The 27,829-nt window shown below is 28.8% G+C and overlaps 3 protein-coding genes across 9 annotated transcripts in view; 1 reads left to right on the top strand and 2 right to left on the bottom strand.

Moving 5' to 3' along the window:
* The first annotated feature begins 74 nt into the window (after window positions 1-74).
* Window positions 75-5,407, top strand: LOC132941124 (FK506-binding protein 59-like). 3 transcript variants are annotated; one of them, XM_061009036.1, is made up of 7 exons: window positions 75-409; window positions 474-1,140; window positions 1,204-1,697; window positions 2,726-2,879; window positions 2,953-3,119; window positions 4,520-4,703; window positions 4,764-5,407. In XM_061009036.1, the coding sequence occupies exons 2-7, from the start codon at window positions 963-965 to the stop codon at window positions 4,919-4,921; spliced, it is 1,335 nt and encodes a 444-aa protein (XP_060865019.1). In that variant the 5' UTR covers window positions 75-409; window positions 474-962; the 3' UTR covers window positions 4,922-5,407. The 3 variants fall into 3 exon arrangements, with proteins under 3 accessions (XP_060865019.1, XP_060865017.1, XP_060865018.1); XM_061009034.1 differs by having other exon boundaries at window positions 468-1,140; XM_061009035.1 differs by having other exon boundaries at window positions 456-1,140.
* LOC132941127 (ciliary microtubule associated protein 1A) lies at window positions 4,993-19,738 on the bottom strand. 2 transcript variants are annotated; one of them, XM_061009040.1, is made up of 6 exons: window positions 19,573-19,738; window positions 9,870-10,011; window positions 8,916-8,973; window positions 8,750-8,820; window positions 7,293-7,615; window positions 4,993-5,337 (listed from the first exon to the last, which is right to left on the bottom strand). In XM_061009040.1, the coding sequence occupies exons 2-6, from the start codon at window positions 9,976-9,978 to the stop codon at window positions 5,257-5,259; spliced, it is 642 nt and encodes a 213-aa protein (XP_060865023.1). In that variant the 5' UTR covers window positions 9,979-10,011; window positions 19,573-19,738; the 3' UTR covers window positions 4,993-5,256. The 2 variants fall into 2 exon arrangements, with proteins under 2 accessions (XP_060865023.1, XP_060865022.1); XM_061009039.1 differs by having other exon boundaries at window positions 7,179-7,615; window positions 19,573-19,736.
* Window positions 19,739-24,137: 4,399 nt separating this feature from the next.
* LOC132940385 (proton-coupled amino acid transporter-like protein pathetic) overlaps window positions 24,138-27,829 on the bottom strand; it is a 39,731-nt gene continuing 36,039 nt past the window's right edge. For all 4 annotated transcript variants that reach the window (XM_061007941.1, XM_061007942.1, XM_061007943.1 and 1 more), the window contains one exon: window positions 24,138-27,622. In XM_061007941.1, coding sequence (XP_060863924.1) covers window positions 27,375-27,622 — 248 coding nt within the window. In that variant the 3' untranslated portion in view covers window positions 24,138-27,374. The remainder of the gene's footprint in view (window positions 27,623-27,829) is intronic.

Here is a 27,829-nt window from a genome sequence, read left to right as displayed (position 1 = left end):
CGTCGATGCATTCAACCATAACTCGTTATAATATTATGTTTGATAATAAGTGATAATAAAAAAACATAATATTATAATAATTATAGCTGGTAAATTATTTCAATTATATTTGATCATAATATAACTGAATACTGGATAATATTGGAAATTAGAATAGATAGTCTGATGGTATACGATTCTATCTATTACGAATTTAACTAATTTAAGTTCAATTTATTCGTTGCTTATAATTTTCAATTCTGCATTAGTCCAATTTTTTGTTATTCTTAACTATCAATTAAATTTTACATCTAATACAAATTTAAATTATCGTATTAAAAACTTCTGCAATTAAAATAATAATAACACTACAAGCAAATGGACTTCATCATTGTTATGCTCTAATTTCACCGTGTACATTATTTAATAGGTATATTTTATTCTTATTTATATTATATATACCTTACACTCTATAGACTTGTGTAAAGTTTCAGATCAGGTGAAGTGAACATTTTCATCAACCTCTAGGAAGAACTTTGAATTATTTGTCAGGGACAAACAGCCTACAGATTTAATATTTTTAAAATTAATTTATATTTTACTCAAACCTACAATAAGCTATAACTTAAAATATAAGTTATACGACTGATGTAAAAAATTATAATTAAATATTTATTTTCTCCATGTAACAAAATAATTTTGATTACATTAAAATGTATAAAAATCTACCTCAGTCTTAAAACATATTACTAATTACTTATTACTGATTTGGTACAGTTAGTACAAACATTAAATTGTATTATCTCCATTACTTATCCCAATACTTACAATTCTATCAATTTCATTTCCAAAGCTCGTTCATTTACTAAATGAAAGCATACTCTGCTGCACCCTTACGCACGCAATTGTTACATGCTTACTGCTTACAATAATTATTTAACATCTTTATTAAAATTAAATCGGTAAATAAGCATTGCTCAAAAATGGACATCACGCATAATTTAGACGGTGGAGTTTTGAAAGAGGTACTAATACATGGCAATGGAACGGATAAGCCACATAAAGGGTGTAAGGCTTATGTTCATTACACTGGTTCACTTTCTGATGGTACTGTTTTCGACAAAACTAATGATGAACCATTTCAGTTTACAATAGGAAAAGGTAGGAATAATTTGGTTAAAGTTTTCTGCATTTATAAAAATTGTTCTTTTTTTCTCATTTTAGATATGACTATAAAAGGTTTTGACTTGGCTGTGTCTTCAATGACTTGTGATGAAAGATCAACATTTAAATGCCATCCAGATTATGGTTATGGGATAGATGGTTTTGAACAAATCATCCCCCCTAACACGTGGCTTACATTTGAAATACACTTACTCAAATGGACATGGGAAGATATCAGTCGCCGGAAAGATAAAAGTATTACAAGACAAATATTAGAATATGGAGTGGACCATGCTACACCTAGTAGTGTTTCGTTAGTTAATATTCATTTAGAAAAAGAAAAAAATGGTAGTGTTGTTGAAGAAAGAGATATAGAGTTTAGATTAGGAGAAGGCAAAGACTTTGATGTTTGTCCTGGTATAGAGATAGCATTAACTAAATTTAAGACAAAAGAGAAATCAAGATTGTTTATTCATGGAAAACATACATTTTTGGAATATGGAGAAGATGATTTCAATGAAGTGTATGTCATCAAACTTAACTTTTTTGAAAAGGTTAGAAATTATTAAATAATTCTATTGATTTTTAGTTTTTATCTATGAGATTTTAATTTGAATACAAATATTGTCATCGGATCTATTGTTATATAGGTACAGTGGTGTAATTATGGAGGGGGATTTGGATGTCTTATCCCCCGCCACCTTTTTTTTAAAACTGGCTAACCATATTTAAGTACTTATTTAACTATAAATATTACTATGCATAACTAATATAGTATATTTTATAGAAACTACACATAAACCAGAATCCCCTGTGGTAGCTGTACATAAGTACATAACTATGATATAATATTACTTTATAATAACTAATAAACATTAATCACGAAATATTGCTCTAATATAATATTATTGAAATAGATATGGCATAAAATGCAATTAAACTCGCAGGCAATTTTTGGGAATTTTTTTGGAAAATTTTGAGTATTTTATGTAGATTATTCTACGAATCTATTCGAAAAAAAGTAAATGTTAAAACTTTATTACATAGTATGTAACTATTTATTTTAATATGTACATACATTTATACATGTATTTCTTACATTTTACAGATCACAATGGTTGGACTGAGAGATTTTTAAGATATAAACCAAATTTTTTTTTTTGTAGGGTGGGATGAGGTAAATGTTTCAATTTCTACCTCCATAAACATGATCAAATTACGCCGCTATATATGAACATTTTCCTCAGATTTTTTTTTCTATTTATAAAAAGAACATTTTGCATGTCGGATCAAAGCTCAATTTTCAAAATTATAATTATAGAAGTTAAAATATGCAAATATTGAATAATGCACAATATTTGTTTTTTTCAAACGTTTTTTTCTAGCACTATTTAAAGTATTATAAAAATTCAGCTTAAATTAAACAGACACCCTTAATAAAAATAAAAAACATAAAAAAAATAAAAAAAAATGGGTAGCACAACCCTTCTTTACAATACCACTGTATTATTTCTTCTTTTGATTTAATTTTAAGTTTATAATTATTAATAATGAAATATCAATTAATATATGTATATTGTAGTTCGAAGAAAGTTGGTCACTGACAACAGAAGATCGTATAAAACAAGCAATATTTTTCAAACAAAAAGGAACAGATTACTTTAAAATGAATAATTATAAACTAGCACTTAAATTCTATAAGAAAGTGGTGGACTATTTGAAAGTGGATGTCTCAAGTAAATATTTATTATTAATTTAATGTTTTATTTTATAGAACAAATTTAATTACCTATATTTATTTTATTTTAGGCAATGAAAGTCAAATGAAAGAAATCAAATTTCTTTCAGTTACATCCTATTTGAATTCTGCTTTATGTAATTTAAAATCACATAGACATACTCAAGCAAAAAATGATTGCGAGAATGCATTAAACCTTGAACCAACAAATGTCAAAGCAATGTTTAGAAAAGGGGAGGTATGTATTAATTTTTTAGAGACATTTTTATTTAAATATACTTCACATTGTTTGCAATTGTTTATTTAAAAAAGCCAAACAGAGTACAAAATCTAGGTACATATGAAAGCAATGATATATCATTATAACCAAATAAAAATTCTGAACTGAATTAAATTTTAAAAAAGGTGGACTGGTGAACTCCTCTGCTATATGGTAGTTTTCAAGCATGCCATTGTAATGGATGTGTTATATTGTGATTCAATGATAAATCATTGTATACAAAAAACGATTCTGAGTGGACATGTGTCAGCCTAGTATACTTGTATAAATAATCAAATTTAATAGTAAAAAAAAAAAATTAATAAAAATCGAAAATTTCTTGTGGCTATAAATAGCTTGACCTTCTAGTCAATTTTTTCTTTTTGATAGAGGTAGAAAACTTGTTGGAAATTTAATAAAATTTCTAATGTTAGTTATGAAAAGAAAAACTTTTATAAATGTTTAACTGAAAACTAATTTACAAAATTTGAAAAAATTAACATGGCTATAAATAGCTCAAAAAGAGTCAAAATAGTTTAAAAAATGTTCTATGTTTGGAAAATGCTAATTTCAATATTCGGTGAATATTTCAAGAGTACGGTTATTCGTTTTGGAAATACAACAAAATATCAAAAATTGATAAATGAAAATTGTAATTTTTTTTTTTTTTAAGGTTAGGTTATTTGTCAGGAATCTTCTAAAAAATATTCTTATTAGCTCTAAAAAGAAAAACAGTTATGAATTTCTAACTGAAAAATAGTTTTGACATTTTTAAAATTTTAAGAATTTTGTCAACATTTGACCTTAAAATGCATTTACAAAATAATCGTGCCAATGTTTTTAATAATTTTAAATTTTTATTAAATTTTCAAGATTTTTTATTGATTGAAAAAGTTTTTATCGAGAATAATTTAAAAAGAATTTTTCAATTTTCACCTCCCAAAAGAACCAACTAGATTTACTTTTCTATCAGAAAAGACGCTGATCTCGAAAATCTGAGGGTTTTTTCTACCTAAAATGTTGATGACAGACAAAAAAAAACCACATTATAAAATCAATACATTCTTTTGCTCCGCTTTGATTTAAGACACTCACATAGTTAATTAATTTTTTTACTGTTGATGCTGTAATTAGTTTTAAAGAAAAATATAAATTTTTTGTGTAAATAATATTTATTATTATTTTCAAAATGTAAATTGTCTACATTTTAAAATCAATATTCTATTTCCTAGAATTTGGGCTTGAAGTGTAACTATCAATAAAATATATGCACTAATATTATTTATGTGATAAAACTCTTTTCATTTATCTATTATAGAATAAAGTCCCCGTAACATTCAAAGGTCTTAATATTTTTTAATTATTTTTTATTTTAAAAGGCTTTAGTTGGTTTACATGAATTAATAGCTGCAAAAGAAAGTTTTGAAGCTGTTTTACAACAAGAACCAAACAATAGTGCAGCTTTGACAAAAATAACTGAATGTGATAAAAAACTTAAATCACAAAAAAAAATAGAAAAATCTGTTTATTCAAATATGTTTGAGAAATTTGCTAAGAGAGATAGTAAGATATTTTAGTTTATTAAACTTTTTCACAAAAATTTTACTAACTATTTTATTTTAGCTGAAAAAGAAGAAGAATTTCTAAGTCAACAACCTGATGTTATGAACACACTTGGAGAATGGGGAGATGATGAACGGGAACGAGCTCCTACTGAATTTGAGAAAGAAAATCCTAATATATTGATGTTAAACACAACTGGCTATTTCAAAAATATGTAAAATATTAACTCTATGATAAAATGTTAGTTTTGATTGTTAGGATTTAATAGATAAAACACAGAAGATAGAAATAAGACAATATTGTATAACTAATGTAATTGTTCAAAGTTACAATTTTTATGTTAGTTAAATGTATTTCATATTTTTGTTTGTTAGTTAAATGATTCATATTTCATACTTTTTATGATTTTCAAAACAATAATAATTTTACAGTAAAAAAAATTCATAGTATAATATTTAAAAACAATTTTTTCTTGGTAGCTTCACTTTGTATTCGAAAGCAATATATTTTGTTAGGCGTATCAATTAACTTGTTAAATTGTTTTCATTTTCATTCAGTAACCAATGCCAAAAGAATTAGAATACGGTGAATGTTTAATTCCAAACGAATGTGCTTGGGACAAATCGACTTGAACCTGAAATAATAAGATAATACTGTTGTAAATAATTGTACATAAATATAAGTATATCCAAATGTTTACTGTTTATCTGAGATATTTTTTTTTTTTTAGACATAAATGTCATTATAAAAAAGTTTTCTCAGACATTATGAAATATTGTGTAAGTAACTCTCAAGACCCATTCCGTTAACGCATATCTCTGCTCGAATTAATTTACCAACCTGCTGAAGTTTTTTTGTTACTGTAAATTGGATAAACATTAATTAATCTTAAAAACAGAATTTTACATTTTACATATCATGTTAGAAAATAACGTGTTAACGAGTGAAATTAAATCATTTAAAATGCTGTTCGCTTAGCAGATTGATATACTAATATTTTTGTTTTTGCGTGATCGTTTGTATTTTTATTTTTTATTATGTGACCATGGACATAATAGTAGAACTCTTACTAGAATCTGTCATATTTTACCTGATGTTTTTAAGGGTAAACCCTCACCTAGTTCTGCATATTATGCCATGAATTCAACTAGATTTAATTTTGTGACTACTGTATCTTTCATTACTATAATTACTTACCAATGTGAGTTTCAATTTATTTTAAAATTTGTGCTTTTTATTGTGTATAGTAAAAGTGTATTTTTTAAAAACATCTAGTCAAATTGTGCATATACTAGACTTTCTAATTTGCCCAAAGTGCTAATACATTATACAAATTACTTTGAAGTGTTTATGCTGTACGCACTGACCTATTCTTGTTCATATATTATTCCTTCATACTGCGAATGTCGTATACCAAAAGAATAGGATGGTACAGACGATTTTAACATTGTCACCTAAAATGTTTCATACATTAATTTAAGAATATTATGTATATAGTACTGATTATTGACTCATGTTGTCTATGTTTTATTTGTTTCGTATATTAATTCATGTGTGTGATTGTATAATTAATAAACCGTCAAATACTCAAATTCATATGCCAATTATTGAAATTGTTATTTACATAAAACCACATAAATAATACAAATTCGAACCATATATGTTTTATAAAAATGTTGTATTATTGTTGTGCAATGCATTGGATTTATGTCAATGAACACTTGGTACATACATTGTTACTTGTCTTGAGGACTAAGGTTCCTCCAGGCTCCAATGTTTTGTCGTGGTCGCAGTAACCATTTTTATTCATTCCATTTTAATATTTTTATGGTAATTATATATTTATTAGGTAAACAAGGTAATTTAAGAGTAAGAAATTAGTTCAAATGAAATATTGTGTCTTAATAAAAGCTTGATTTATGAGTTAAATACAACTACCTACTGAATTAGTCATTTTTAACGTTCACTATTTTAAACTGAATTTCCATTACTGGGTTAGCTAATCTCCCAATCCTCATAAGTCCTACTAACCCCCTTAGTCCTTCCCAGGATGTACGTGTGTGCTGGCCTAATTGTAGTACCTATATAAGTACCTATACGCACGTATATAGGCGTGTGGTACCCGTCATCGACTTTTGCAGTGGGAGTATGAGGCACACGTGCTTAGGGACAGCTCCATTGACTTGATTGTGGGGGGAGGGGGGTCTCAGTCATTATTTTCAGAAAACTTTCGCTTAATGGGACATTATTGACAGTCCCGACTCCCGAATGATTCGAATGAATACATTCTATGTAAAATTATTCGGTTAATCGGGATAAAGGGGACAAATAGGTCACCGCCCGATGTGTCCCAATTAAACGGATTCGACTGTATTAAATTTTTTAGAAATACAGCCTGGGGGGGGGTGGATCCTAGGGCCCCTCCTCGGAGCCGCCCCTGCGTGCTGTAGTGCATAGTACTGGATATGCACTAACCTTTTCGGGAGAATACGCTCCCGGGCCGGGTCTGGGGGAACTGTCGCCGGGCATGTTGTACCGGGCGCTGACCGTGTACGCCGGCGATTTCGGTTTAATACTGTCTGCGCTTACGTCGTTGTAAGCGCCCGGGCCGGGGTTGAGCAGCCGGCCGTCCGGGAATTCCTTGGTGCGGCCGGATATGCTGAACGAAGGGGCTGCCTTGAAGTGCCCCTCCTTGGCCGCGCCCATAACCGTCGGGATGTTGTACACGTTGGGCGCCGGGTTCGGGTTCGGCTTGTCCACCTGCGTTTTCAGTCCGAACGTGTACTGCGGCGAGTGTTCGTGGATCACCTTCTCGGCCTTTTCCGGGTTGTAGTCGCCCGGTGCGGGAAAGTTGTCGGGCCTCACCTCCTTGGGCCTCGAGTGCAGTGTAGACGCAGGCGGTGTGTCTTTGCCTGTATAATAATAGCTCCATGTTATATAATATTATTACGATTCAAGTGGCATAACAAGCATTAATTCGTTATTTCGTAAATTTTTCACTTTTTTGAAAATATTTTTTTTACATAAGTCGATGTCATTGCAAAACAGCATTTTTGAAAAAAATCTCGTATTTGACCGATATTATTCTTTTAAGATTTTACTGTTTTGAATGACAAAATACATTTTTAATTTCATATTCCAAAGCAGATTATTTTTCAGAGTAGGTACTTGGAATTTTGAACGAGTAGTTAATTAGTTGTAACTTTAAACAGTAATTATACGCTTATACCTATAGGTACGTAAATATTAGATGAGCGGAAAAGTGACATAGAAATATCCCTCAAAATGTTGGTCCAGTGTGGCAGTGTCCACTAGTCACTACTCCATTCATCGAAACTTTAAATATACTTATAGTAGGTTATAACAGTTGTAGAATTTTAACTATAATTAACTACTCATTTGAGATCCGATTTTTAAGCATCGATATTTTCCGAAAAATGACCTAAATGTAGAATAGTCTGTCTTTAAAAATTTAAAATAATATAAATGCTCAAATAGGTAACAATATATTTCCTTCTTCAAGATAATAATAAATCACCACATAAATGTTAATATTTCTATTTATTAAATATTAGCTATTAGTGTTATTACTAAATTGTATACCTTAATATATTATTATTTATTAATAATATCGTCGCTTCGTCACTCAACTCCCAAACTCAAAAATTTGTTTAAATTGTATAAAATACAATAATATTTTCATAATAAATCATGATACCAAATAACCAAATATTATTATCTATACTTCTATAGATACCTACCATTTGCGATTTGACATATTCATTGAAGTTTATATTAACATGCAAATAAAAAGTTATGCACACCTCGGACATATTTTATAGTGTTGTACAATGTAAACTCTAGAAACAAATTCTCAGAAATCATATTTTTGGACACAATGTTGGGAATGTTTGCATGTTTTAATTAATACCTAAGTAGGTAGGTACGTGGTGTACTCAATATGGGTAGTTATATTAATTAACAGGTGGTGAATAAAATATTGTATATACGTTTATCAAGATTATTATGTATTATGTTGATCTAACCTTTTGCACTCAACCCGGTGATGTTATATTGACCAGGTCCCGGTCCGGCGCTGTCATTTTTTTCGTTGTGTCTGAAACAACAAAGAAACAACAATTATTAATTTTCTAAAACTGCGCTAATAAAATATAATTTATATTTAAATAAATATAATTCAAAATAACATACCTAGCACCAAAACTAAAGGCTGGTGCACGTCCACGTTTGGATTCTGGTACTAAATTTCCTGTAAAGAAATTCAAATAAATTAAGTACATTTTTTACCACATGTCGCGGAATCAATTTATGAGAATTTTATAACGTTAAGTTAATGAGATTAAATAAATAGCATTATCATTTTAGTATTAGTCTTCTTCATTCCTCCCTTTTTCACCTTTCGCATTAGGTACCTATCATTATTTTTTTAAATAAATTATTTATCCAAGTTAATAAATCATAATATACCTATATAGGTAATACTATTAAAGATAAGTTTTGCCGTTTAGGTGCATTATATTTTTAATTTATTAAACTAAACTATAATTAAATAAACGCTTAATTTGACCGTTTGAAATATTATAACTTATAAGAAATCTACACTATATAATAGTTATTATAGGTATTGTGAAGTGTTATAATTATAAACAAGGAAACAATGTAAACCCGCTCATATTCAAAAGCAGTCTTTCATCCTGCCAAAGATAAAGAGAAAATGTCGTTATCCTGTGTTGTTATACAAATAAGTAATAACTTCATATCTCTGACCAAGGCCGTATCCAGAAATTTTTTCTGGGGAGAGGGGTTGTCCAAAACATGTATATTGTAATTTTATTGAATTTAGGTTTTGGTATTATGTAAAAAATAAGATATTGAAACAATTTCTGGGAGGGGGGCAGATACGACATTGTCTGTGACCTATTCTGTGCAACATTAAATAAGCCAAAGATTATTTCACGTCAAGTGCCACAAATTGGTGACTTCTTATTCCTATTAAATTATTCCAATTTAAAAAAAAGATTATTTTATAGTATTATGTTATATATACCTGAGGAAATAATTGCGAAACACCTATTTATTATATTCCTCAATATAGGTATAATACAACATTTTTGTATTTATTGTATTAATGTATTTTAGACTCACCGACGAGAGTTGGTAACGCTACCGCAGCTGGCCCGGGACCGGAAAATTCAGCAGCTATTGGGCCTCGTCTCTTGGTCGGCGTCCATTGTCTTTGTTGATATCCGCCCATTGTTTAATGAAATGCGTCTATTATGCCCGGTACCTTGAAATGATAAAATGATATTTCTTGATACATGGTCTTTTGTTAAATTTTATATTATTAATTTTTTTTTTCTGCTAGACTTGTCGCTCAAGACAATAAAATAGTAAGATCCAATATCGAATATACCTACTACCTAGTCTATAGGTGTGTATCCAAATCTAATATTATAAAAACTGAATAGTATTTAAGTATTCAGTATTGCAGCGGGTATTGTAATATTTATAATATATTGACTATTGAGTAGGTACAATTAAATTATAACAACAAATGTATAACATATTATCTCAACTCTCAATGTTAGTGTATAGTAACTAAAAATTGATGATTTTGTAAGACTCCAGTTTTCAAGTTTTCAAAGTATTAAATCACCGATAAATGAAAATTTATTTTATAAAAAGTTTGACGTTTTGGTAGGTATTATATTATAAAAGTGTTGAATTAATATGTTTTAGTAGGTACCTACTATTGAAAAGTATTTTCATTAATTAAATAGCTTTTATAATCTATTATTATTGTGTCAGTTTAAGATGACAGGTACACTAATGTAACGCACTTGATAAATATACATTTGTGCATTATTGTAATAACTCAAAATAACATATAATTATATAGGTACCTACTACTCCATGGATTGCATTTATATTTTATACATTTCCCTTAATAGTATATTATATTATACAGTTTAACGCATTGAATTTTTCGGGTACAACCTAATACACTAGTGCATAGTGTATAAAAAATTTAAAATAAATTCGACGGACATAATACACTAATTATCCATCAAACCAGGTATTGGTAATTTGTATACATCACATTATTTTATCGTTGTATACCAGATTATAATATTTAATGAAAGGGTGAGAAAATGGCAATGAACCTCGCGTAGAAATGTACCCCATGGGTTGGCTATTATTGATGTTTCCGATGACTTTTTCAAGGTTTTTTTTTCGGGTCACGGAAAAATACTTTACGTATATCATTATATGTATACCTACATAATATTATGTAAATCATTTATATGTATTATGTATGTGTGCGTAAAATAAAACTTAAACCCGTCGAAAGATATTATACCTGAACGTACCTATAGATTATTTATTTATTATTATCAGTAAAATAATGACCTATGGATAATATACGCGGATTTATATCGTATTATATGCCAATATATATTTGTAGCCGTTCGAAAAGTCTGCAAGAAAAATATTATTGCGTGACAAGTGCTGACAACTCTACAAATCGATTTTGAATCTATGTGTACGGAAACTAGAACAGAATAAGAGATAGAAATTAATTTTGCCTGTATTGTTTTCCGGCAAATTACGCATGAGCACGGAATGCCGTCAAATTAATAATATAAATAGGTAATATCCATACCCATACACGCGTGTCGCGTATATTACATGTTATATATAGGTACAACGATGTACGCCTAATGCCCACGGTAAATATATCGTTTATGTTCAAATTTAAGTAATAATTTAAATAAATATATGATAACACCGTATATGGTAGTGGTATACTGGTATTATAATATATTACCTACAAACGTTGAGATTGTTATACAATATACATACACCAACCAGTCACCAGTGACAAGGGGGTGTATGGATTAGATCCTATGGCCTTTTTTTTAAACAACGTTTTTTTTTAGAAAAAATCTAAAAACACAATACTTTTGTTCAAGCGGCTTTTTGTTTAGTCAGGGTTATTTCAGGTGTCTCAATGTTATATACTCATGATATGTGTGAATTAAACTATTTATATATGAGAGTGTAGCAATAAGTCCCTGTTTTATAAACTATAAACACAATAATCCATGTAATTTTTATAACTATATGTCTATATAGATCTGCATGTTTATAGGAAGATTTGAGGTCTTTTAATTTGGGAAGAGGGCTTAGTCTGTCTAAAATTATTTTCCGTACATTATAATGACCCTTTTTTAATTATGAAAATAGGTACCTTAAAACGCCTATTTTTTGTACTTAAGTTATGTTTTTTCCCTCCCCAAAAATGACACCAACGCATCCGTATCGTTTTGATGGCTCTAGGCCTAGGTGTTTCATAGATTAATAAGTTGGTTTTAACGATTTTATGGTCCACGACGACGGTCATTGTCATTCCCACATTACAGGAAAATTCTATACAAACAAATACAAATGAAATAATCGTTGCAACGAAATTATGTATAAAATGAAAAATTATTAGTGTAATTAATGATTATACACCACGGCTATAATAACCTGTAGGCATATGCATATTGTAAATAAATATACATTAGAACATTACCTATACATTTATAAACATTGTCTATATATAGGTAGGTATAAATATATAATACGCCTATACTCATATTAAATCTTTGTTTTTCGGTCGCATGTTTTTACAGCGATTTTCGTTAAATTGTTGTCATGTCAGACAGAGGTATTCGACCTAATTCTCAAACGACCTTTACCTTCATTGAGCGACCAAAAAAAAAAAAATTTAAAAAAAACTCGAACTTTTGCCTTTTGACAAGCAGCTTTTTTCAGTGTACGAATCAGGTATATGAATATATATATATACATATAATTTATAATCGCACGCGTTTACCTATGTGAGTACAACGTTAAGGTCCGTACCATCCGGCTAAATATCACTGATAGTAGTCACGCGATTCGCATTCAAAGACTTCGTTCCGTTCAAACCAAATACCGGTGTCGTTTCAATGCGTTTTTTTTGCGCTACACAAGTGCGTATATAACAATATTATCATATTATTTGCAGCGTAGAACGTAGGAATACTTATTACACGATAAAGTGTGTACCTATACAGCCCAACGGCGGGCGTAACAATATATTTTATTCCGTTTATAATTTATACATATCATATATATCGTATCAAAATTATCGTTATTATATCGTAATCGTAATTATATCGTTTCGAATCCATAACTGTCAGCTATATGTCTATATATGTATGTACGCACTGAAATTATTGGAAAAGCCAAACGGACCATATTACGTTGGGAACGCTAAAATGAGATTATCATATTCAGTTTCTGCAGAGTACCTACAAATATTTTATTTTTTTCTCACTCTTTTTTTTCTCTCTACTCGAGAGGCCGAGGGATTAAGACACATTTTTTTTTTATTTGGAAACCTACGCGTGGCTGTCGATCATATCGACTTTGACGTAGTATATATTATGTAGCCATGTAGGTAATGTCAAGTAGGTATAGGTATAAGTATTAACATAAAAATATAGTGCTGCAGAGTGCAGATTATTGACCAACGATTTTCGTTTGTTATCCACTGCGATAGGTATGTAAGTACATGTCTTTGCATTAAAGTATTATAATATTTACCTAAGTGGTATGTTTACATATGTACTGAGTATGTATTGTCCTCTCCCCCCTAATATCTATCAATATGACAAAATAGAATGTATTAGTATAATAGTATTAAGTACGTGAATGCGCGCACGTCACTATTCGTAACACTACTAACACTATAGCAATAAGAAAGCCACTGAAAATCAGCTCTCTGCTTGTACGCACGTTCTAAGTCCTAAGTACCTAGATCACCACAAGTCATATTTGAATGACATTTTTTGAAACTCTATATTACACTATTTAGAATATATATTAGGTAGTATAAAACAAGAATGTAGGTACATAATATGTAACAATATAGCTATTTTATGCTGATATAATTATATATAGATATGTATTATTTTTATTTTTATCGAGTCTTCAACATTATACGATACTAGCCAACGTCAAGTATAAAATATAAATGTGGCATACACATAACACGTGTTACGACCGCACTAGTTAAACAAAATCCGATCAAAAATAAATAGTAGTATTATGATTTTTAAGTTACATATAGGTTATAGGTAACTTACTCAACCTAAACAGTACTTTACAGGCTACAGCTATACCTAGTATATTATTTTATGTATACCTACCTATCTTGAACCTTCTTTCGATGAAATCGAAAGACCAACATTTTTATCGAAAACTGTTCCATGATAAGCGTCGTATTATATAAATTATAATACAATGATAGTAGTGATTCACCAAGAATGCTCACTCTATTTTTATCCTTCAGCAATACATTTATCAAAATCTTAGTTTTTAGAATGTTTACGTTTACTTAAGGACCATATTTATTAAGTATCATGTGACGATATAAACTTATTTTCATCAAATGTGAACCACTCACTGTTTTTACTTTTAATTATTATGCTAATGATTTTTTTTTTATATATTTTTATGTGCGTTTAAATCAAAATCTGAACTATGTAGTTATTTTAGAGTTTCTACTTTTTACATAAAACATGGATTATTATCCAGTATTTTCAATACAAAAAGTTTAATAACTCAAAAGAAATTAGTTTGATTTCAAAACATTTCAAAAAAATAACCCAATTAACGGCAAAGAAGGGTGGTTCTCATTTGAAAATCAGCAGTTTGTACTTTCTACCACAAGGCCATCCTAAAATTTCATAAAGTCCAATGAATTAAAATTATTTATAAGGTTTAGGTACTTGAAATTTCTAAAAATCATAGTTTGAACTAATGCATAAATTATGGAAAATATTAGGGGGATGAGTGTATCAGTATTTTCTTTATTAAATAATTAAAGTTGTAATAAATATTCGTGATTTAAATTTAATATTATTTATTTACTCTAGTTAGAAATAACAACTAGTTAAAAGACATCATTTTTATTAATAGTATATTAATGTTTAATGTTTCAACATTAATTATGGAAATATATTTATCATATTGAATTTAACATATTTAAAATAATTTTCCATCATACAGTAAAATCTCAAAAAAATAATAATCAATGAATAATAAAATAAACACAGTGTTCAGTTTGCTTAACTAAAACATAATTTATTAGAAAATAGAAATAATAGTAATTTAAGATTTTAACTAAGAAATCAAAATAGTATCCCTAGTATTCATTAATAATTACTCATTATAGACTCATACCGACATCAAATAGCAAATGTCAATAATTAAGTAGGCACCTATATTTTAATACTGCACAGTTATTACTCATTATTTTTTATAAAAAAATATTTTCAGTTTAACAGTTAATTTGATGTACTTAGGTGATATTGTTGTATCGTGCTAAAAATGTTTAAAGATAATTTGTAATAACTATTAAGTAACGTAGTTGATAAGGTCAAGACTACCAATAAAATAATTGAATGATCATCTATATATTATGCAAAGAATCAAAAATACATCCAAGCATCTAAGCACCTAAGCCAACACTTACCTAATACAATATTGCTCGTTACTCGGGCCTAACTGCTTATGGTATTTTACATGCATTTAAACATTAGATATCATACAGTCATACCTATATTATTTAGACAATTTAAAATTTATTTTTATACTTTTTAATTGGAACGATGTATAGTGCAACACAATAATAAACATATAATTAAAAACAATACGACAATGAACAAGGTCGATGGAACGGAAGTGATTTTCGTTCTGTCAGTGAGTAGGTAGGTAACGATATATAAAAGGATCACGTGGTTACGGAACGTGATTAGATAGACAAGTACTTTCTCTTGAACCAAAAAATGTCGAAAACATAAGACGTTTAAATATATATATATTAAAACAAATAGAATTCTTATAACTATTCGTATACAGTTATCCAAAGTATTTAAAATTATATGGATCTCAACGCCTGAGCAACTGAAAATTCATCGTAACTAAGTAATAAATAGCTATCACATTTCAACAGGTTTAATCATCCTAATCACTAATCTGCAGTTAATACATTTATCGTACAATTGTCTTCAACACTTTTTATTTAATAATTTAAAAAAACACATTAGGTACATAAGTGCAGTGACTTATTGTGTTTACCTATACTAATTAGTAGTGATATACATAATAAACATTGTATATACGTCATTGTACCTATATTGTTTTGTCATTATTATAACATAATTCATAAATCATAATCAAACGCGTAGCCTAGTAGTCATGCGGTATTTGTGGATTAGATACCTATTAAAGTTTAAACCTAAAGCCAACATTTTTAGACCCTTATTTTTTTCTCAAGTCCCCATATACTGACAAAAATCTTAATTAAACTTTTTTTTAACTCGAATAATAGTGAATTCTGTGATCACAGAAAAATTGTACTTTAAAATTTTTCATAATCTACATTGATCGGTGGTGGTTCCAGTGTGGAGGCCCCCTCGGGGTGATAGCAAACATTGAATTTGATACAGAGTACAGTAATCCCTCGTTATCCGAGGAAGATAGGTTACTAAGTAAGTAAGTACGTTTATAAAATATAAACTATGTACGAGTATTTAATAAAGTATAAAACTACTATAAATCTGACATTAGACATGGTGAATGATTTTTTTATAACTGTGCAATAAAATGCAGGTAGAAATCGGAAACCAAAAAATGAATATCACCACAGCGCTGTGTGCTGGATGATAAGGGGCATCACGTGCAGGGGGCACAGATTTGTTTGTTAGTATAACCGGTTAAAACGACGTGGCACCCGATGTGTTGTCTCCGTCTTACATGTGCGTAACAGAGTAAATTTTACTCTCAGCAGATCACGTTTAGCTCCGTTAGTTTAAACATTATGTAATACATAATATTCGGATACTTAAAATTCGTGAAAATAATATCAACGCTTTAAAAACCACTTCTTGATACCGTCGTGTTTATCCCCCCACTCCCTCGTCCTAAATTTCCCCCCGATACTTGCATAATCAAAATATAATGTATAGGAACTGTGAATACCTACGCTGTATAATTTGTCGTTTTTCCTACATATATAGGTGTATACATTTTTAATGATATTCTAGTGTAGGTACCTTTACGTTTATACGTGCCATGCCAATTAAATTATTATGTATATATTTAATACATTTTATGAGTCAGTGTCGTGTACACGCTCAATTGGGACATTTGAATCACGGGGGCGGTCAACTTAAGGTTGCTGCAGCAGCAGCAGCAGCAGCAGCGTCAGTGCGAAGGTGTTAGCGTTGGCCATGTAAAAAGGATCAGAAGAGTGATAAAGGTGGGGAGGGGACGGTTGGGGGTCATCGTGTAAGAGTGGACGGTAGAAGGGGAAGTGGCGTTTTTCTTTTATATCGGAATCGGAAACGCGTTCGCATTATTTCAATACAGTGTATACAATATATATTATATACCTATTATATTATTATTGTATAAACGCGGTGTACAGTGTACAGCACACGGGTTACGGTACCTAAAGTTTACGTGGGACGGACCATCGCAAGTGGGCCGTTTCGTATACACGCGTTTTCCTTGATATAACCATTTTTGGTCAAACCCTCTTGTATCAATTATTATTAGTATTAATATTGTTACTATTACTGTGGTCTTTTTTTTCGGCAATACTTATTGTGGTTTTTACTATTATTGTTATTACTTATTACTATACACCATTTATTGTCATCCATATAGTTTCTATATTATTCTTAAAAAATTAGGTAGAATATAAGCTATTATAAATATGAGTAAAGGACCTTGACGCTAAGGCTGTTAACGAGTACAACAATACATCGATTAGTTCTATTATGAACTGTGTGAATGTGCCAATCAATAATATTTGTTGATTTAAACCGTAATAAATAATAATCGATTTATTTTATACTAATAGGGTGACATGGTCACACGAACTAAAGAAAAACTCCAAAAATAGTGTGAACGTGATGATTATATATGCACAATCAGCTATACACAATCTACAAATATGGTCATCTACTTTCGAATAATAATAATAATTTCATGTTTCCTTTTTTTACCTTTCTGTATAGCTTATAAAAACTTCAGTCTATCCATAAATATTATTACCTAGGCCCTTTGGACTTTGTTCAATACGTACATATAACATTAACAGATTTTGCGTGTGAAAGAGTTAAAAATTATAATACAGTAAAACATCCATATTACGAAGTCTCATTGAGCAAAAAAAAAAATCGTACTATAAACAATTTCGTAAAATAGAATTAAATAAATTTGGTTTGGTTCTCAAAAATGTTTCGGTAAACAGAACATTTTATTAATTGGAAGTTCGCTGTATGGAAGTTTCAATGTATTTTAAGCGGTTTGCGTGTAAAATGATAAATGATTAAAATGATTTTTTTTTGGGGGGGGAAGGGGTTATCTTCATAAATCAAAATTAATGTTCTCTATTTTAACATATTTTTTCACAGATCTTTTCAGCAATGGAAAAATGATACCATGGACATTGGACACCCTACCTTAATCTTTTCCAGTATTGCGGTCATTGTTTGTGAATTTAGAAGTTTTGTTAAGTTCGTTTTTTTTTGTAAGTTTGTTAAAAACAAAATTAAAGAGAAGTAGGTAATTTATTGAAAACTAATTTTTTTCTGTGTTTTCGTAGATATACATGGATGTGATAATTGTGATAATTGGAATGTCATTATATGAAAATTAATTCGATATACCATTTAAATCCTTTAAACAATAAGTACCTACGTATTTCTTGGGATTTTATATTATTGTACATAATTTAAATATCTTGAAAACTGCAGTCATAATGTAAATAATTATTTTACTTTTATGATGCTTGTTCTATATCTCGAAAGTCGAAAGAACATAAACAAATAGTTCATTTAAAATTATGATTCTATATAACTAGGATAAAGGCGTGTGTGGGGGGTTTATGTACTTTTTTGTAATTCTGCGATATGTTTTTCCTACTAATTATTCTGAACATGTAAATTGTCTATTGGAATATCAAATAAGAGTTTGCAACTTTATAAGAACCCCAATAGATCGTTATATGTTTTGAATTACTCTGTATAATTATTATTCAGTCTCACAATTAAATTAAAAGCCTTATAATTTATAAATCATAATATTATAATATTATGACGTATAATATGACTATAGCCGTATAGTACGAGGAGGTAGTATATACGATATGCGCGTGTCGCGTGTGAACACATGAAACATTGAAACCCAGTATACTGTCGGAACATTTATCATTAATTGTTTTACTAATTATTATACCTCTAAAATGTTAGTTGTTAAAAGTGATTCTCGAACCTTACTTAGCTTCACAAACCTAATCATAATTATAGGACTAAATAGGAGAGCGTATTTTATTACTGAATAGAAGAATAACAATATATGTGTACATCTAGGTACCTATGTACATCTCTTAAAACAGGTGGTCACAGCCTTATTTCCAAAAAAAAAACTATTAGAACTCATATATTAACCATTAATATATATATATTATTACGAGCTGGTGTCTTAAATAATTAAATTCTAATGTTATTTACAATTGTTGTTTTTCGAATATACGATATTGCATGAAAATAGAAGAAAGTACCTTTATGGTAAAGAGGTTTTTGATACGTGCCCCACTTAACAAATTGAGGAATGTTAGTGAAATTATAAAATAGGTAATATATACCTTATATTACGTACGTTTACTACCCAAATAGTGCAATACAAAATATATTATGATGATTATTAATTATTATAAATTATAATTATAATATGTACTTACCTATTGGCGAGTATAATACAATTAATATATATATATATATATATATATATCGTATATAATTCGAGTGATATATATTATGTATTTAGAGTACACCCGTGAAAGCGGTGTTTGTTCGACAGGAGCACGGGTATAACTGAAACGGAAAAGTTTGCCCGCCCCGCGGCTTTACCACCGCAAACGGATGCTTGTGCATGTGCAAAACGTTCGTCGTCAGGCCCACGCCCGGCCAGTCCCACGCGCAACGATCTCTCTGTCACCGCGAGAACTGCCGCATCGTATACGCAGATGTATAGGTATAATAGGTGTAATAATATAGCATAATTATAATATATAGTTTGAATACCTACATACGTGGTCCGTCCCCCTTAGACCGTTGATCTTTTTATTGCTAAATTTGGTCAAACCCAAACGAAAACGGCTACACGGTCGCGAGATGTATAGGTAACTATATTATAATATTGCATCTGCATACGCATTATTGTACGTGCACGATATAATAATAATAATAATAATAATATAATTCACTATACAGGGTGACTGTCTAGCCGCGCGTTAGTCACAACCGTGTTGCACACAAACCAGAAAAACATCGGATTTGCACACGCGACCTGGCACCACGGGTACCTACTTACATATTATTATTATTGTACACGAAAAACATGACATTCTTACTTATAACCATCGTAGTTTTATTTATTTTGTCTGCTCTGACTTATTAAGAAAAATAAAACGGTTTTCAAATAGACTAGTAAATTAGTTGTATAACTTAGTTAGCCGATTTACGGCATTAACGTAGGTACCTATATGTAGGTAAACATTTTAAAAGTATTGAATCAGTACCGATTTCCGTTAGGGACATTCAAATGGTTATGTTAAGTCTTAAATTTTAGGTAGGAGAAGGCTGGCGAGAGTATATAATGATATATAGTAGGTGGCGGATATGTACGAGGACAAATACAGCGAGACACCCTGGATAATGCATAAAGGAGGCACTTAAATTATATATATATATATTTATATTTATACTATTATTAGTAAATTATACAATATTGTACGGATACTTTTGTCTCTTTTGTAGAGCTTCTCCAATACGGCGGATGCGTAACAATAGTACCTATCACATATTACAATATATTATATGCAGATTTGTTTTTATATTTATAAGCTTTCAACTAATGCAGATAGGTAATTTAATTCCGCGTCAATATAATATAATATATTGTCATCGAACACTTGCAATATAGGTACCAATATTATAATTTATACTAGTTTCGAAACAATTGCACAGAACGATATTATATTATTACAGTGGCGTACTGCAGGCGTCGCTCGTTTGGAAGGGGGACTAAGAAGGAAAATTTGTCCCCAACCGATGTTTAAAGGTTGATCGTTGGAATCTTCGGAACTAGCCAATATAAAATACTAATAATAAACGTAATTAATATTTAATACATAAATACAACTGTGAAAAAAAGTTTTGATAAAAATAAAACATAATGTAGGTACATAATATAGGTAATATTTTATTTAACTTGTATTAAAAAAAAAAGATCTGTAGTTGTTAACTGTAAGTATAAATGTAAAATTGATGGCTGTTATCATTTTTATTAATTATTATATTTTTATATTATGATTTGTAAATAGATTTTTAGTTTTATGAATATTTAATACGGCCAATACGTGTGGGAAATAATGACAAAGACTACCTTATTGGCCGACGTCCATCGCAGTTCTAGAAACATTTCTAATATGTATAAGTATCTTTAAAATAGGTAGGTACTCATCACTTTTCTTCTGTTCATATTGAATTAACAAACTTTAGGATTGATCATCTCTCGGTAGAAGCCGAAAAATAAAGTTGTCTTAGAACTACACCAACAATTGATAGCAACTGCAGTTATGGATGATACATTGTTAGTATTGTTATTTGTTACTATATCTACAAAAACCAAATTAAGGCTACAAGCAATACATACATAAACATAATTAATAGAACAGAAAAAGTTCTAGTCTGGTGTTTTTGAAAATTACTGTACCTCTTGGTTTTGTCCTAGAGTAATCTGCCCCATGTTTATAATATGTTTGACCGCAACAATTATTTAATTATTAGGTACATAATAAGTACCTATATCGCTCCTTTACGAATTTACGATCGGCATAACATTTTAAATGACTGAAATAATATAATTTATGAAACCAATTGTCCTATTTATTTTTGTGTGTATACACTAGGCCCCAAATCTAAGCAAAAAGCACAAGGCCCGTTTCAAGTACCCTTAAGACTTTAACTCTCAAGTCTTTAGTAGTTTAGTGTATAAAAGTTATGATAAAATGAATTTTAAAAACTGGCGAAGTAGCTCTGCTTCAAAGTAGGTGCCAAGTGTACCTATTACTTGATCATAGATTAGGCCACTACAATGTGATGTATTAAATTTGAATTCAGTGGATTTTTACTGCTCCAAAAGGTGATGATTTAAATAAAAATAATTAATAACATTAAAAAATTGACATCATTTTAAAACCAATACATTCATCGCTCCACTCGAAATCTAAAAATATTGATATATTAAGTTGGTACATATCTTATGACTACATACTAAATAATAATATCTATACAGTATACATATATATTATTTATTATCTATTATTACATAATAAAATAAATTACTGCTTACCCGTCCTACCCTATTATTCTATATGAATCATATTTATGAAACATTTCTGGTGACAATTGTTCACTTGGTAGGCTTGAGGGGCAGTACCGTAGACAGAAATTAAATCAGGGGGGGGGGGTTATCATAACAATTACATATTATATAAATAATTAATTAATATAATAAATACATTTACCTATATACTGTCTATGTTGTAAGGGGTGTCCACGACCCTGTTGAGGAGGTAGATGCCAAATTTTTTACTTGAGTGAACAAAATTTTCTTAAATAATTAATATACCTAAATATAATTATTCGTATAATATTATATTGTTATATAAATATACCTTATACCTATTATATGTATTATACCTACCATTATACATTATAATATATATACATCAAGATTCTTATCACCCGGAGTATAATAATTTATATTCAATTGTGAAATTGAAATTAATAATTTATGCAATTTCGAATAAATATGTATACGCCATACATAGGTTTAGTAGTCTAGTCTCTACGACGCTACCAACAAAAGAAAAGTGAATTGAAATTATTCAAGGATTTGAAAGACACGCCTTTTTTCCAACTGCATCGGTATAGTTGACTATAAATATACACTCTAGTTGTAAAACTAATTGCCATTTGACAGTGGGTCGTTGTTTTATAATTATAAAAATTATTTTTCGATACTTTTAATGGCAGTTAGCGATATCAATTATTAATTTATACCTATAACATCTGTCGACATCGGTTTAATGAACCAAAAGTATCTCAACCAATGGTGGATACAAGGGGGGGGGGCAATCCCCACTCTGTTCACCAAAAAAATGATGTAAATTATGTTGGATATTAATTTAACAATTAATGTGCACAATAATATAGGTAATATGTATAACTCAGTTTGAAAGCCTACCCTATCGGGGGATTTTTGTCAGTTAAAAATCATAACATAATCTCATACTAAATATTATGATTTAGCTACATAGCGTCTCGCATCTACATTATATGATATAATAATTAGCAGGACATTACTATTGTTCTCGTATTATCATTCTGATATAATAGGTATACCCCAATACCTATTTACTAAGTCACGCTCATCTACACAATCGTCATTATCTAGAAGTTAGAACCTTCCGTAAATAATCATGAGTCTCACTCGTTTTAATGTTGATCACCGTGTTGATTCGTTCCAAAAAATAACACGCTATAGGTGTGTTTTCAATACACCGGATGAAGTATGAAGTTAATGACAAATTGCACATTATATATAGACTTGTTGCAACTTTTCCCTTTCTTATGGACGAGCTTTGATAGCATTGATTTTATTATTATTAAACCATTATATTTGTAAATTAGCTCGAGAGGAACCTATAATGCACATGTTGAATATCATTTTATGTCTTAACAACAATTCTGAAATAAAACTTGTCTCTCTATCAGATATTCTGATAGGTAGGTATTAAAATTGGTTCGCTATTATATGAAAAATAATGAAGTCTTAAACACACCCCCTGCTGTCTTCGTACTTTGTAGACCGAATCATGGTATGTTTATATGCTATACATATATATATATATATATTTGTGATAGTCAATATATATTATATATTTATACGTCAACAATTTCATATTCTAACTTAACTAACATGAAAAAAAAAGTTGAAAACAAATTGACTTTTAAACTGTTTCTTTTCATAGTTGATATTATATATAATATAATTCACATATTGAGCACCTATAAAAAATACGGAATATAAATATTATTAATTTAAAACAAGGCGCTTTGGATAGACAATTTAAGTGCATTTAATTTTTGTGTGTAATGCAAATTGTTATACCTACTACACTTGCAGTTGGGAGTGACAAGTAAAAATTTGATCATGGAACACATAATAAAGACGATATAATATTATCAATTTGTTTTTATATATTTTGTTACATAGACATTTTTTTATTTCATCAGCATCATCTAGACTAAAATAATTACTTACAGCTACCGAATAATATCGTTTCGCGTAACATCACAGATTTCATTATACTTTAATTATATAAAACAAAAACTTACACTATAAATTATATTAGTAAAAATAATAGGTACCAAAAAAAAAAATATAAAACAAAATATCCGGTCATTGGTTTAATTAAACATAAGAAGGTACATAGATTATCTAAATGCGATTTAAATTATAGACAACAAATATTCAGCACAGTTATTATCAAAATAGTAATAATTAACTGTACAGGGTGTATCACTCAAATAAACAACCACATAGTCGTTTAACAACAATAGTCTTTTTCCTTTATAGTTTTTTTATTTGTTTTACAGATTGAGTACCTTTTTCAATACATTTTCAGTATTTATTTTGTTTTTAATGTATTTTGAGTTTAAATTATTAATTAAATGTAATATAGTATAATATATTATGTTATGTAAAATGTTTTTAAGATCAAGAGATGTGCTGTAAAATGTGTTTTAAAAATTTAGAAATTTTCTTAAGATGCTTGCAAATTCCAGGCATAAAAGATGTAATAATTTCAATTGTACACCATATCACACCTATGAAATGATTTTTCTATCGAATGTAGTTAAATTTTTCAAACATAAAAAATTGAAACATTTTGTTTTCTTTTTTGTTTCAAAATTTGTCCTTACGTTTTTTAGCTCTTAAATTAAGTACACAAAAGAAATAATTTTTTGTTTTTAATTTAATTGATACTGCCCATTTATAAATCAAACTAAACATTTCAATAATGTAATAAATTATGTAATCTAAATTGAAACTTTCGTACAACAATTAAGATGTTTTGTAAATAAATATTTTCTATATTTTGTATATTAATATTTATTGTTAACCAAAGTATACACCATAAAAAATATAATTTCTCAATTATAAAAAATAAAAGTAATATTATGTATGCAAGATGGTAATTTAAAGACACGTACACAAAAATAATTACTTACGATGAAGGGTAAAATATATTCAAATTAATAGAATCTTAGATTTTATGACGTTTGACAAACAATAATTTTATAATATATGAATAGATAAATTAATGAGCACTTCACTAAATAGTTAATTGGTAGTAGTCACCAGCTATATAATATATGTAGTTAGGAAAAAAATAAGTATATCAATATCCGTAATAAAATACAATAATATTCAGATACTAAATCAACAACGATGGATATGAATTTGTATAATTTCAGTCTAAAAATAAATCATTTAAATACCTCTTAGATTGATCAAAATAACTTATAGCTACTATATCGACAATATTAAACAATTTGTCAAAATTACATATTTATTATTATCATATATTTATTATTACTACATCACAAGGTCGCCTTTTTAAATTAAAAATTTACTACCTACCTATCAAATGCTATCCAAACATTTTGAAATAATATTATTCCAATTTACATTGGGTAAAAATAATTTTTAATATTTTCTAATCGCACCATAGATACCTAGTTTATTTAGTAAATAAAATGATAGAAATCCTGGTAATAAATAATATAATTTAATTTATTCATATTGTTTAGGTAATTGAATAATTGTTGGTTATGTGAATTGGTAAACAACTGTTTCCTATTTCGATCAATTACTTATAGTTATTTTAAATTTGAGGTAAAATAGTTTTGTTTATTTTATAACAAAATATTCTATTAGTTTGTACATGGTCTAAACATTATGTTGTTCAGTCGAACATAATGTAATCAAATATGAGTGTATGCCAAAGAGAAATATACAATGAAACACACATGAAGTTAACATTGATTAGATTTTAAGAATTTACCGACGAGGTCCGTACGTACATAGAGATACACGAGCTATAATTTGGTATGGTTAGGAATAGTTTTAAATTTGAATCATTGAATAATATGATAGTACTAAATTAGAGAACTACATTTTGCATCATTATCTCAAAAATCTATTAATTTTTTATTATATGAACTTACCCGTGAATAAAATTTGTTAGTCAATTTGTTATTTTCTTAGTTAAATTATTAATTGAAGAACAATAATAGCAAGTTGATTGCACTCAACTTCAATAATATAGTTATTGCCCAATTAGACTAAAACATGTATTCAGTTAGATAAAAAAATGGCATTTTTTTTCAAGAATTGTTTGTTTTTAGTAAAACCTATATAGTACGTATGTATATATAAAATGACTAATTAATTAACTATATTCAAATATAGTCCAAAGTAAAAAGAAAAGTGATAAGTTATAGTTTGGTAGGAAGTAATATTTCAAATATTACTCCAGCCAAACTATAAATCTTCATTTATCTAATAGGTATCTGATTATTGTAATATCAATACATTTATATTTTATGTAAATCTGTTTATAATAAACATAGTTATAATTTCACAGTAACAATCAAAAATGTTATAACATTATTGGTCAAACAAATATTTATTATAATAAATGGACAGAAATGTATTTGTTTATCAGCATTAGACACGTAAAAACAATATTATATATTTTTGAGACAGTGAAGAATAAAATAAAATATATATATAAAAAAAAAATGCATATAAATAAAAATAACTAAATACTTAATGTCTTATGGTATATACTATATAGTATCAGAAAAATAATAGTACTACTATAGTAAAGATTATTTAAATGTGGATTAATAATGAATTACTTTTTATGATAATATATGGAATATTCAAATAAAATAAGGAAATATTGATCGGACCCAAATTATCCCATTACGAGCAAATAACACTCATAGAAATCATGAAGTTCTACAAACGGAAACAAATATTGAGCAACAAGAATATTTCAATTTTTTACTTAAATTTTTGTTAGTCTGTTATTTTATTATTATATTTACAAGGCCGCTTTAGGAACACTGTATAATATAATAATATAATACTCGAAAACTGATGACAAAAGATAAAAGTCTAATATCTAAAATCCATGATTTTGTTTTAAAATTTTTTTCAAAATTCACTGTTGCACCCTAGTTAATCAGTACAAAATATTTATTGTCGTTTTTTTGTTTAAAAACAATTTTACTGGACACTAATAGCTGTAATTGACAACGCTAATATTGCTGTTCTGTCTGTATGAGAGTTGTGTCGCTGCCGTCCTTTTGTAATTGAAATCATTACTTGCGCGCACGCTCACTGATTGAACTGTACGATGATGTCAAGTATACTACAGTAAACGCCGGTAACCAATCCCAAAATGCCGAACATTATGATGACCAAGTTTTTCCACAGACGCCAGTATCCTCTACCCAATCCAGGTTCTTCCCAGCATGTAACTAGATCGATGCAGCTCGGCAAGATTAGACCCAAAAATGACAGACATAATGCTCCGACGAGCGATATGACCGGGCCCAGGTTAGGACAAGCAATTGCAATCAAAACTAGAATAAAAAAAACAAGACACCTTGTCAAATATTTTGTGTTTTCTGGATTTTTATTTAAACGAGTAACATGACTTTTTTTATTAGGTTCGATCAACTTAATATTACACATCTATTTTATATTCCTCATGAGTCATGATCAACTTACAATTATAATATATGCTATGCTCAGATATAAATATTTAAATGTTTTTTGGGAATAGTGTT

Source organism: Metopolophium dirhodum, chromosome 3 (assembly GCF_019925205.1).
Source record: "Metopolophium dirhodum isolate CAU chromosome 3, ASM1992520v1, whole genome shotgun sequence".
Classification (NCBI taxonomy): Eukaryota; Metazoa; Arthropoda; class Insecta; order Hemiptera; family Aphididae; genus Metopolophium; species Metopolophium dirhodum.
This window is presented reverse-complemented; position numbering and strand designations above follow the sequence as displayed.